The 14,131-nt window shown below is 40.1% G+C and overlaps 1 protein-coding gene across 1 annotated transcript in view; it reads left to right on the top strand.

Annotated features, from left to right (window-relative positions):
* LOC122885315 (insulin-like growth factor-binding protein 2-B) overlaps window positions 1-8,345 on the top strand; it is a 28,055-nt gene extending 19,710 nt beyond the window's left edge. The window contains exons 3-4 of the mRNA XM_044216228.1: window positions 4,567-4,707; window positions 7,424-8,345. Coding sequence (XP_044072163.1) covers window positions 4,567-4,707; window positions 7,424-7,582 — 300 coding nt within the window. The 3' untranslated portion in view covers window positions 7,583-8,345. The remainder of the gene's footprint in view (window positions 1-4,566; window positions 4,708-7,423) is intronic.
* The last annotated feature ends 5,786 nt before the right edge of the window (window positions 8,346-14,131 follow it).

The following is a 14,131-nucleotide window of genomic DNA, read 5'->3' as shown; positions in this document are numbered from 1 at the left end:
TTCTCCTCCTGGAGGTGGACATTTTATCACCACCAGCCACATGATCAGATGTCCCTCTTGAACACAATGAATGCTGGATGTCTGGACATATCTGCAGAAGATTGCCAGGGATGGATCAGACAAAAAGATTCTTTCACAGGTGTGTTGGAGGAGAGGACATAAGGTGATGTGGATGAGAACAAATGCAGAAGACAGGGTTGGCCAGCACTGTTGTATTTCTATATCTGTAGCTGTCCTATATATGTATGTATAGTGAGTATGTATGGTTTTATATTGCATTACTGGAATTACTTTTGTTTCATTTTGTGCACTTGGAATTACTAAATGCAAAAATGGCACACCAAAAAAACTACTGAATCTACTGAATCATATTGCAACATTTCTATTTAATTTCTGTGACATAAACTGTCAGGTTGTTCATCCAATAAAGAACTTTTTGTTGTTGTATTTGTGTTGTTTTTGTATCTTGGTTTACGCTAAATAAATAAATAAAAGCTACTTCAAAGACTTTAGTGATACATATTGTAATTCTACCTGTTGTTAGTTACTGTTGGGAGACAAATGTTGTGTTCGGGTACACAAGTTGATTCTGAGATGTGTATGAAGTGTTTTGGTTGCATTAGTGCATTAGAGCTGCATGTCGGTAAAAAGAACTGTGTGAAGAGTTTTGAAAAGATGGACTCGGTATAGAGAAATGTGAGTTAGCAATGGAAAAAACTGGAACACAAGCAAACATGTTTGTGCTTTCGTTAGCAAATGCAGGCCTTGTGTTTAAAACTCTTAGATTTTACACTGACTTTAGACCAATATGGTGATCTGTTTACACCTTTAGATTTATTTTTAGCACTAAAGTACCTTTGTGCATTTATTGATGCATTTTCAATTGTGTACGATGTTCTATAAGCAACATTAGCTGCATTCAGACGGAGTTGTCTTTGTGATGAAAAGTGATATTGTTTGGGTCTCCACAGTGGAATGCGTTTTGGCAGTTTAAAGCAGTCTATAGATTAAATCCCACCTTCCCCCCCTTCTTTAACACTCACTCAACATTTCACAGCTCCACAAAAATTAAAAACAGTTCCTGGAAAACCCTTAATGGGGTGGCGTACAAATAGAAATTCTTTGTTTCATGCAAATGAGCTTTGGGCGCTGTGGGCTACGCATGCGGAGGCCCGTATATGTCTCAACATGGCAAACAATTATGTGCATTTGCCCATTTTCTCCCTCACTTAACTCACTCGCTTGCAGCAAAACAAAACAAAATACAAAAACAAAATTTCATAAGCGGGAGGGACAAAACAATTGTCAAGATCATTAGAAGCAACAAAAGAGAGAATGCAGTAAAAGGAGTCGTGCAGTTGGGCAGGGGGAGGATTTCAGACAGCTGGTGTCAAGCATGGATGGAGTTCATTGTGGGTGGTCATATGAGGTCAAATACTGTACACGAATGCTTCGCCGTCAGAGCTGCGGTCCTGGCAGAATTGTTCCCTCTATGTCTTGAAAATATACATATTTGTTTTAGATAATTAAAAGTCTCTTTTGCATCACACTCATATTATTGTTTTCACACGATGACCCTGTAAATAACTTTTGTTAAAAAAAAATCTTAACCTTTTGCCTCATTAAAACATTTTTGATTCTCCACTTGAAATTTAAAAAATTTATATATATGGTGATCAAGCTAAACCAAGGCATTTTATGTTCAACTTTGTTCATGGAAAGCAAATTATGGAGACAAAATATTTAATGGTAATGAAGTGAAAGTAAATTAGGATTTTAATGTGAGTCATTGTCATTGAAAAAGAAAACGTTAAAGGGGAATTCCACTGATTTACAGGTGTTGGGGAGTACTACTGCAAATGTGAAAAAGGGTGAATGAAGCCATTTGTGTCTGATAAATTAACTCAAGTGATTGAGTTGAGGCTGAAGTTACACAACTTGAGCTACACATTTGACAATAAAAAAAACATCTGGGGGTGTGGAGTTAGAAATTCAATTCAATTCCATTTTATTTATATAGTGCCAATTCATAACAGAAGTTATCTCATTGCACAGAAAGAACTGAGCTTACCAGACCTCTGTAGCCCACTGTAGCCTCTGCTTGAGGCTAGCAGCCACTACTATCATAACACAGTTGGTCGAGTTGCATTGTGGGTAAGCAATAAGCAGCATGTAAGCAGCAGGTTTTGACAAGAAGAGAAGAAGATTCTGCTACATCGATTTTGATACTTAAAAATGGTCGACCGTGAGTCCGACAGTGTTATAGCAGTGCAATGCAAAGTTGTTCGAGTAATCTTTTAACATCTACAGAAATGCTAAGGTTTCAGTGCAAGAGGAAGGAAATTCTGCAGCTCAGGTAATGTGATCTTTTTGTTGTGCACAGCCTATAAGTATGGCTCAGAGTCATATGTTGTCTTTGCACTGATTAACTCATGACTGTTTAAAGGTTAGGTTTGGATTTGGAAGTGTGTCTTAATACAATATTCACTTGCCAGATGTACGTTCAAAGAGTTACTGGTTGTTGAAATCATTCCTCCTTTACATACTGGCCATGAAGCAATCCCTTCCTTATGGTGCAGTCAGACCTTTCATTTCACTGAGGAACGGGGCAAGACATATTCACTTCTAGTCGTGAATGAACTCCACCTTGAGTTCAATCTGAAGAAAATATCTGACACGAAAATCGCAATGCTCTCCAATGTCAGTTTGACAGAGGTTGTGGGACTGACCTCTCATTAAGGATTGTTTATATCCTTGTGTGCATGTTGAAATAATACAAGCAGCAGAGAATAACGAGGGCACATGACTGGCTGCAGTGAGTGCAAGGATATTGGTTAATGACAATACTGTAAAGTGTTTGACAAGCTGTAGGCTATAACGTACAACTTGGTGGAATGCTGTTGTTAGTCACTAGCCATGCTTGCTCCCGCAGTTTATGCTTACAACCCAACCCATGTTACTTCTTGTCCCACCTGCCGTTTTGCCACAGCATGCGAGTAGATTTTGCCTGGAAAAATCTGGTCTGACCATAACATGACTACACTGTAAAGACGCAGTCAGACCGGATTTTGCCAGACAAAGTTTATTTGTGTGGAGTGGCTAAATGCAGGTGTTAAAATATATAGCATGGCTAGCGGGTTAACAACAGCAGTCTGTTCAACTCTGTCACTGTTCTTGCACTCTTGCACTACAGCCAAGCAGCATCCCTCCTTCTCTGCTGCATGTATTATTTTTTCATGCATTTATAAAATAAGAATATAAGCAAACAATATTGCCTGAATGAGAGGTCAATCAATGTGTGTCAAGGTCCAGTCAGATTGAACTGCATTCTTAAGTTCAGACGAAGCTAATATGAGGCTTCAGCAGTCTGAGTTACACAAATCTACATACTTACGTTCAACCACCACTTAGCAAATAAACACTGTGTGTGGAAACACAAAGCGAAACAATTGTAACTTTAAAAGACACCCACTTGATTGGGCTAATTCAGACCACTGACGCCTCATATGCAGTTTTGCTTGGAACGAGGACTGCGGATTTTGTTCCCTATTTCTCACAGTGTAGTCGCATTATGAAGGGATCTCTTCAAGGCCAGTATGGAAAGAAGCAATAATACAGCAACCGCTAGCTCTTTAAACGTACATATGGCAGTTATTGTACGGCATAAAATGGCCTGAACCTATCTTTTAATATATGAGAGCAGTTAGGCAGCCATGAAACTGGAGGGTGCATGTCCTGAGGTGTGGTTTATGTGTGTCCTCATTATGAGAGAGAGAGAAAGAGAGAGAGACGAGTCAAAGACTGTAAAAGAAAGTGTGAAAGAGAGAGCCAGAGAGAAAGAAAGAAAGAGAGTACTTTTTATCCATATGTTCAGATGTCTGATAAGGTTTGTGGCAGACTGCACCTCCCCCTGCCCTTCTCTCTCATCCTCAGCCAACTAATCATAAGACTGGGCCCCTTTGATCCCACCAGCAGCCTGACACACTCTGTGTGTGTGTGTGTGTGTGTGTGTGTGTGTGTGTGTGTGTGTGTGCATGTACATGTGGATACATGGTAAGTGTGTGTGTGCACATCCATGTAGCATGAATAGTGTCCACGGTATTTATGTAGGTGTATGAACATGTGTCTGCACAGGTTTACGTTTGTATGTGTGTGTGTGTGTGTGTGTGTGTGTGTGGCCATGGCCACCTGCTGAGTTAAGCAGTCTAGCCACTCGTGTTCCACTCCACCAGACTCACATCAATAATATTGGCTGAACTTTCTGCTTGCCTAACTGCACCTCATAAAAATGTTAGCTATAAATGTGTGTATTTGTGACATTTTTACAAGACACACAGACGTATTTTATTTCTCCATTCTTTTTCTTGGACAGAGCACATTCCTTGGACTCAAACTTAAGTGAAACTTATCCTTACTCTATTTCTTGTTTCCTGGTCATTTTATCTAATTGACTTGAAGTAATTTTTTTCTGTAAATGTATTTGTACATCTGCTTCAATAAGTGCTACTTAGTAATTGTCATTATTAGTATTGGTATTAATAATTTTCTCCTTCCTCGTCCTTACAGAGCGCCTGTCAGCAGGAGCTGGACAAGGTCTTAGAGGAGATCTCCAGAATTACCCCTGAGGATAACAGAGGCCCGCTGGAGAACCTGTATGGGCTCAAATTTCCAAACTGTGACAAACATGGACTGTACAACCTCAAACAGGTGAGCCATGGAGAGAACACTAGTCCCCCATCACACAATTTTACCTGAACACACACACACTGTTATTGAGTAAGAACATTGAACCCCACGCAAAATGGAGGAAATGTAACCAGTGCAGTTACAGGCTGATCCGCCAAACAAGACTTTTTTATTTCAACAAATAAAAGCATCTAAAATATAGTAAACAAACAATGTATGACTCGTAGGAAAAGGACTTACAAAAGGAGAGGGTTATGAGAATGGCTTAATATCAAAACCCATATTGAGACCATTGGGAGACAGGGCCTTGAGGAATAAATCCAGAGAGTTTCATGTTGAAGAAGCTAGCACTAAGATACACTGGTACTGAGAAGGTCCCTTGTACCTACCTTCCCTTGTAATTATTTCAGAAATTGTTGTTTTTTGTTGTAAGTGTAAAAATTTACCTTGGAAATAGTTTGACAAAAAAAAAATGCACTCATTATCCACTTATTAGATTTTCCCAGTGCTTTTAACCGCATGTCACTGTCAATGAATTCAATCAGTGGAGGATTTTATTTTGATTTCTGGGTAATTGGGTTTAATAATAGAATAGACTTTAATCACTGGCTGAAATGTCATTTGTAAGACAAATACTTTTGAAAACTGGATCATTTTTGGTGAAGATTGGTAGAAACAAAATTGATTTTTTTTGCCACTCTGCCATGTGTACTTCCTCTGCCCTGATTACAAATGCATGTTGTTGACACAAGAATCATTCTAACCCACAGATTTTTATTTTAAATGCTAGTCAAGGTCCCAAAGTTTCCAGAGGTTCCAAATACAGTTTGTGAGGCAGAATTTTAGGAAAATGTCTATAAAATGACGCAAATGTAAAAACTCTATAAACAGTGTCGGTAATAGGGTGAGAGGGAGTTGTTTGACTGAATTTGGCACCTGATACTGTATTTTGTGACACACAACAATATCTTGCCTCATCATTCATTCAAATTCCATTATTCAGCTCAGATGCTGATTATTTCAACTATCAACTTTTCAACTCTTCTTTTTATCAACTCATCAGTGAACTTATTTATCATATTTTAACATTAAATATACACTGAAATGCATGGCAGAAAGCGGCCGCTCTCTATGGGTGGAAGCTTTCAAGAATGTCACAATACTGCCCACACCCCAATCAGTGATGTCACAGCAGGTGTTTTCCTTCCGCTGTCAAAGGCAAAACTCCTGCTGTGACATCACTCATTAAGGATTTGGACATGTTTGAAAGTTTCAGCCCATAGAGAACAATGCAGCAGCAGTTTTCTGCTCTGTGGGATTCACCGGCGACTTACTGTTTCATGGCGAACACTAACACAAGAGCTTGGAGAGACTCGAGTGGTCGCAGAAGTCATCAGGTTTCAAATTCTGTTGGTTGTAATTTGGTTTATCGTGACCACTGACTTTGATGATGGAAAAAAGGTTTTGTTTTGTTTTAGTTTGGGCCAATTTGATCTAAAATGTTTCTTTCACACACACACTCATAGATACTGTATAATTTTGTTTAGTTCTCCCTTGGATTTCCCCTCTCTTCTCTTTCACTACACTGACCCCCCACACACACACACACACACACACACACACAAAACTCTCTTGTATCAGCCTGGCAAAAAAATATAACCTCCCCCTCACTTCCACCTGCCACCACGCTACCCCGACCCTCTTTTTTATAGACTCACATACACACTGTTCCTAAACACGCTGCTCTTAGACACACACACACACACACACATACACACACAAATGTGTGGGGAGATGTTGTCATCATGAATGAGGCAACAGCTTCTGAGCTCAAGGTTACAAGGCAATAAAACTGTTTGGCGTACTTCATGGGAAGACTTTTGTTAAGCCGAGGAACGAACTGTGCTTCTGACTGGGGGCTTGAATTTGAATTCTGCTCATCCATAGAAATCAGACAGAGGAGGACAAACAAGGTCACATATCCAGTGTTTTCTTACGAGGATAGTAGAGCAGAAAAGAAGATTTGAATAGGCGCCACAGTTTCCTAAAGGCTCTCTACCACTCAGCCAATTTTCATCACTGGTCACAAACAACAGCATTGTTTCGGACTGGAGTCCTTGGTTCCCAGGAAGGAACACTGTACCTCCTCAACACTCGGCTCCCTTTTGGAGTTGTCCCTCCTTGTCGCGGGGTAATTACTGTAACTGTCACTTTTTTTGTTCTTTTTCATCCAAGGAAGAAAATGCAAAGTCTTTTCTTTCCCCCCGGCACTTCATTCTTTACACCGTCCCCTCCGCGGCCGCCCCGCGTGCCCGGTGTAAACTGTGTCCACTTCAATTATGACCTCCTTTCTGAGTAGAGGGGGGCTCTATGGGGGGGACTGGTCTACTGGCATGCCTCTGTGTATGTGTGTGTGTGTGTGTGTATGTGAGTGTTTGTGATGGCATGTGTGGCTGTGTATGGGTTGTGGGTTGTGAGCAGGGGGCATGACCTGAGGATGGGCTGTTATTGGGTGAGTGTTGTCCCACCCGAACCATAGCCCTCACTCTCATCCAATGGCCCCCGACCACCAGAAGATCCAAAAGTACACACGCTCACATGCACACACACATTTCATGCCACCGTACGCCATGCTTCATTAACGCACCCCTACTTCCCACTGTGCATCTTTACCCCTCCCTCTTTTTTCCAGTGTTTTCCATCTTGTCTAGTTTGTGTTTTTCTTCCCTCTTTCCAGTGCAACATGTCCACCCACGGCCAGCGGGGCGAGTGCTGGTGCGTTAACCCTTTAACTGGGGTCCAGATTCCAGCGACGCCTAAAGTCAGAGGGGATCCTAACTGTAACCAGTTTGAGGAGGAGCTCAGAGCAATGCCCACTGCAGCTACGTCTCACTAGCACAGTCTAGAACATCTTATGACAGGGTTGGGTTTTCTTCAAGAAATCTGGGAAGATTTTTCCATCAACAAGCTTATTCTATCAACATGTAAAGAAGTCCCTATATTTGAAGGCTTTGTCTCTATTTTACACTAGGTTTAAGGTTCATATGAAACTAAAGGATAAAGTTGTTGTTATTCTGTTTTTCCTGTTGTCAACAAAGCCCATGAAAAAACTAAAACCAACAATGTATTAGTGTGTCTCTCAATGCTTTCTGACTTCCCCAGCTTGTCATTTTTTTTAAGTAATGTCCTGAAACAGATGGGCACTGTAGTTTTTAGCAAATGTTACTCAAACTTAAATTAGTAAATAGTTCATTTGTTTGAGACTATTTTTAGCTGTGGATTAATACACATTTGGTGTGCTAGGAAGTATTTATGAATTTATGGCAGCAGGACAGTTTATGTGGGATTGACTCAAACTACAGAGCTCATTCTCCATCCTCACTGTAATGAAAAAAACATGCCACCCAGTGCGTTAATAGAGGAATAAGTTGTATCAGGCTTTGGCTACACAGACAGTACCAGCCAGTAGGATCTAGTCATTGTTGTTTCTGTCATTTCATGGGATTTGTGGACAATAAAAAGACATATATAGAATATTGTAAACACAACATCATTATTGTAAACACGACACTATTATTATCATTTGGAGTTGTGTTTTTGACCTCCTGACATGTCCAATATTCATTCATTGTTTTAACTCTCTTTTGATCTCCACCAGCTCCTGAGGAAAATATCAGTTTTTTTAAGCTGCTAAATGCTCCACTATGTTCATCAGCTAGTCGCAAAGTTTGTCTGTCTGCCATTTGGTGCTGTGCAGCTGGCATACAGTAGGTTTATCAGAGCTATTCAGCTGAAAACTGCTGCCTGCTGCCACTGGAAGCAAGGTTAATGGGAGCAGTGAGACTGCACCAAAACAGTGAAGTTGCAGGCTACACTGTCACTGTAACATAAACCAATAAATAAAAACATTTCACATGCTTTTTAAAATTCTATTCACATTTGAATAAGTTTACATGAATTCCAGACATAATTTAATGTAATGTCATGATTTCTTAAAGAGAAGAACTGTAGAAGCAACTGTGTGTCGAAGGCTTTGACATTTGAATGCTCACATTCACACAGCGTTACTGGTTCCCCACCAGCCTCAGTCTGGGAATACTCATGCCAGATTTGATGCTATGCTAATGATGGAGTGGGGCTGCCACTGAACTTATACTTTAGGCAGACAAGCCTCTAGTTTTCTTGAGCGGAGGTGAAAGACTTACAGGTGCTCCTTGAAATCTTGAGATATCAAAGATATTTACGCACAATCTAGAAGCCATTTTAGTGCCAACATTTTGTGTAGCCTTGTTTTCATGAGTAAATACTTTACAATCAGGAAATTAAAAGTTGTATCACTGTCATATTTTTCACTGATTATATCTTGTAAAATTTCCCTGTTGACTGTTGAACTTTGCTTCCAAATTGTTAGCTGTAAATTAATTAAATTCTGTTTTGCTCTGACATACACTGAAAATGAGTCTGAAGTTGTTGGTTCTTTTCTCTTGACATTTCACAGTAAAAGCATCATGTCAGTTTACCTCTCAATGTAAAATCTGACACTGTTCCAAGTGTTTCTTTTAATCCACGCCCATCAGTTTAGGTAGCTGCAGAGAGCTGTTGTTGTTTGTCAGCAGTTTTCCTATCAACACTTGTCAACTCTAAATAAGTGTCACTAAATAAAAATTGCACTTACGGTAATAACGCTGGAAACTGCTGTGTGGCCTCACTGCTGTGTGTTCAGACATGCATATGTGTGCATGAGCGTGGATATGTGTGTGTGTGTGTGTGTGTGTGTGTGTGTTGCTGGGGTTACTAATGAAGTGTTGACATGAAGAGGGATTAGGATGGCGGGCTGACATTGACAAATGTGATACTAAGTGGGTAAAGGTGTCTATGAATAAACCAACCCAAGTACATAAATGCACGCAGAGAAACACACGCTCACACGCACGCACACACACACACACACACACACACACACACACATATTTGTGCTGCAGATCATGGTCTAAAGAGAGGTAACCAATGTGAAGTCTTAACAGAGGCATGTAGGGGTGCTATTAATGATTCTGAATGCCTCTGACAAAACGGGATATTGGGACCATCATGGCAATGTGTCTAACTTTGTACACTATTGTCTCACTTTTACACGCTGTGCTGGAACAATTCTGCCATCACTGGGCTGTAAGCAATCCACTGTTGTTATCCCTTTGACAACCAAGCCCGTCATCATGAGTGATGGATGACGTGGAATGTTTTTATCATATTTCAAAAATGTATCTGTAACCCATTGCAGCCACTGTAAAAACACACAGTAAGGTGATTATTCAGCGGATGCAGCATAATCAGAAAGTTGTGTTGTATATTTTTATTCCTGCTACGATTATGGAAGTATTTGTAATGGCTTGCATGTGACTGAGAGCAATAGTTAATAGCATAACCTTCTGACATGTCTACAGGTCCTTGTTAAGTTAAAGTGATGGTAACATTCTCATGAATCCCAGTGATCTGAAATGGTTCCGGAGCTTTTTAGAGTTGTGCATGACGATGATTCTCTATACCTCCAAGGGATTTTAAAATGTGATGTGTGAGTTCAAAAATAAGGTTGCATAGATATAATTTTACAAATATTTGTTTTGGTTTGTGTAAATCACTGATACTAGCCTACTAACACAAGCTTCATAAATTAGCCTACAACAAATAAATATGCATGTGAATGCATCTTTCAGGTCAAACTGACTGACTTAAATGATGGTTTGGAATTTCTCAAGTCAAATTTAATGCAGTACTCAGATGTGGGTTAAAATAGTTATAGGTTCCTCTAGTCATTCCTCTCTTTCTCTCCCTCTCTCCATACAGAAAGTCACCTTCCTAGCAAGCAACACTGTAAAAAAAAAAAAAAAAAACAAAATACAAAGTTCTAGTTTCAAAGATGCATTCTAAGGTTCAGCTAAAGCTAATATGAGGCTACAACAGTCTGAGTTACCCAAATCAAGTGGATATGTTCCAAATGTAAGCTCTTTTTAGTGCCAAATTCCCTCTGTGTTTCCACAGTATTTCCTTGCTGAGCCGTGGCAGAGAGATACATTCTAGTAGTCACATGTAGGTTTGTTGCGAGGAAATAACACCAGCAATAAACCTACACACTGGCAGACCAAATATACCCTCATGATTTGGCTAACTAAAAGTAGCCTTAAAGTAGCTTCGACGCAGCTGATGTTTGGAATGAATTTTTGCCCAGAGCAAGAACTGTGGATTTTGTCCCCCATCTTTTAGTGTGTAGTCGCATTAGGAAGGGATCGCTTCGCACACATACATATGGCATGTGAGTATTATACTAAGTCTGTTTATTCTCTTGATCAGTTTCAATCAATGTAGAAAAGATTATTTCTGATAGACTTTACACTGACTAATTGAGATTTCCGATTATACAGGCAACAGGTTGTATAACATATAAAAACTTTATGTATGTCCTAAGTACACGGCTGAAATTGCAAACACTTGCATAAGTCCCCAAACTAAAGTCACCATTGATTTGCCATCAAAATGATTCGACTTGGGTGTAAAGACATACTTCTTTGAAGTTCTGGCCAACCCTGTATCATATGAGACCACTCCTGACTGGCTTTGGCCTTGTAACCTTATACATGTGCCAGTGTGCCAGTTAGCTGAGCAGTCCCAGAAACGACATCTTGACAGCTTTGTTCAGTTTTTGTGACATGCTTTATAATTTAATTTCTTTTTATTTTGTCTTATTAATGCTGGGCTTTTGGCAGGGAGTTTGCTTGGCTTGGTGTCACACATGGATCTCGGGCATCCTCGGGTTGTTCACCACATTTAATGGTAGTTTTAAGCTGGCCTTTTCTGAAAACAAATCAAAACAAGTGTCCTTTGTTTTGGGTTTGATAGATCAGGCACAATGGGCTGAGGAGGGTAGTTTAGCAGTGGGAATAAGAGTGGGGGTGAGTATGTGTGTGCTTGCGTCTGTGTGTGTGTATGTGCAAAAGCACATGTGCGTGTATTGGCCTAGAGAGCCGAAGATCTGCCCTACTTTCAGACTAGTATTTCTTTTGTTAGCATTCAACAACTTCCCTTGATATGTTGATGGTGGGTCTGTGTCTAAGACTCATGGAAGCTGTACTTGTTGAATGTTAACAAAATAATTGTTGTTTTATCTATGTTAAAATGACAAGGTGCTCCAATGTTAGCAGGAAGTACAACAGTAGAGACATTTATCTTTGAATATGGACAAAGGAGCCGGGTGTTATGTTACAGCTCTGTAGAAAGACTGATAAAAAAAAAAAAATCCTCTGCAAAAATATACATTGTAACGGTGGCATGTGGAACACAAGTTAACCCGGAGGTAGGGGAAGACTTCAGCTCTCTAGAGTCAGAGAGTAACAGTGTCTGCCCTGGAATCTGTACAGGAGGCAAGAATATAAGAATATATTGAACAAGCTAATATGTGTTTGTCTAGCCTATATCCATGGCATGCTGATTCGAAGCTAAAAACCTCGTTGTCAAAGGAAAACTACAGCTTTATTACAACTTGAGAAGTAGATCTTGCCATCCGTTCTCTCAGGTTACATGGCATTACACTCACCAAATCCATTGCAGAGATCTCCGAGCACAGTGACAATGCTAAAAAGCCGTTCTGTAATCCGTTATTAACAGATTACAGAACAGAATAATTATGTTATTATTAATCTGTAATCCATGTAGCCGCATTCTGAGATCTCAGCAACGACTTTGGTGAGTACAAAGTTAATAGAACCAACAGCCGGAACTACAAGCTACAAAAGTTGAAAATGTCAGATTACTGATTTAAATTGCCCAAATCTCTCATAGCGTGTTTTTTTAATCTCTGTTTTTCCCCTCCCTTTATGAAGCATCATTTTTTTTACTAGACCATTGGTGAAATGCAGGACTACAGACCCTGAGACTGCAATGCATGGCAGTCAGAACAGGAGCATTATAACTCTACCTTAAAATGCTCCTTTTATGGTTTGTAGGATGTCAAATCTTAATCTTAAAGTTGATTTACTTAACATGCAGTTGTGGTTCTCACAGTCATATCCGATCCACGCTGAAGAACCCTCTATTTGGGATTCCGGGTCTAAGTCCGTCTTTGATGAAAGGGCTTGGATGAAAACTAGCAGACACTTGTCTGCCGTCTTCTACCACCGGCATTGGAGGATTCCACCACTAAGTCGTGTGATTTACTTCCAACCGCTGTACATTCTTTCAAATCTCCTTTCATCTCCATCCTGGTGATGAAAAGAACCACCATTACCTCTTTAAGAGATAGCATTATACAAGAGCACAAGCAGTGATTTGCAAAGATCCCAATTATGCATTGTAAACATCTGCATGCCATTTGTAAGCTTATGTCTTTAAATGCCCCATCATCGTTTCTAAAAGTCACATTTAATGATATGAGCCACAGGCAAATCGATGCACAAGCAAGTGAAAGCATCTCTAAAGCTATTGCATGTGATTTTACAGCACTGATCATTTGTGTAATTACATTACAGCATACACAGAAATGCAGAGAGGAAGAGTATGCAACCTTTGTGCAAAACTTGGAGGTCTGAGCCACTCTGAGCAGCACTGTAATGCTCGGCACAGCAGTTTGACTAGGTTTGGGATGGAGTGAGGTGCATGAGTTGACGTTAGATGTAGCCATCCAACGTTGTTGGCCTAATTATGTAATAAAAGGGGCATAAATGCTTTGAAGTCCTAAGTGCAGTTGTCAGTTTCTTTGAAGGCAAATAGTAATTGTCATGTTCACTGCCTCACAAATCAAATCTTCTACACATGTTTCCTCCTCCCTGAAGTCAAAGTCTGTGCCCTCCCTACTACATGTATGCACACACACACACACACACACACACACACACACACACAACAACCTTCACGGCAGCCTTGATCTGCTTGCTGTACAGGAACTGCTGGGCCCTCCACCCTTTCATACCCTGCTTCAGTCATCCACATCTGGAGTTGGTCAAAGTCCTGAGGTCCCCAGGGAAAGACTTTGGTGGCCCCCAAAAATAAAAGTCCTATTATGTCACTTCCTGGAATCCATGAGGGAATAAAAATGACCAGACACCCCTCTGTGGAGATCCAGGCACAGATCCTTAGATCCCTTCATTATTTTATCCTTATGAGTGTCTGTGCATGCTGCAGAAATAGAAAACAAACTGCTGATTGAGAGCTGATATCATTGCCCTTGATTTGTGTATTGAATCTTTACTTAACCAGGTAACACAGGTAATTACATTGTGCTTTATAATGTTTTTCAAAAGAGCATTGTGACAAATATGTGGGTGTGTGAGTGTGAATATCAAAATTGCTTCACCTTAGACTTACCGTTATATGTACCAGACCTTCTATAGCTTTTCGCCCTCTCATATTCTGTCCACACTTTGTGTCTGTGTATGCACTGCATGTGTATGTCTTTATG

This window comes from Siniperca chuatsi, linkage group LG12 (genome assembly GCF_020085105.1).
Source record: "Siniperca chuatsi isolate FFG_IHB_CAS linkage group LG12, ASM2008510v1, whole genome shotgun sequence".
NCBI classification, from domain to species: domain Eukaryota; kingdom Metazoa; phylum Chordata; class Actinopteri; order Centrarchiformes; family Sinipercidae; genus Siniperca; species Siniperca chuatsi.
The sequence above is the reverse complement of the archived record's forward strand: the minus strand, read 5'-3'. Positions and strand labels throughout refer to the sequence as shown.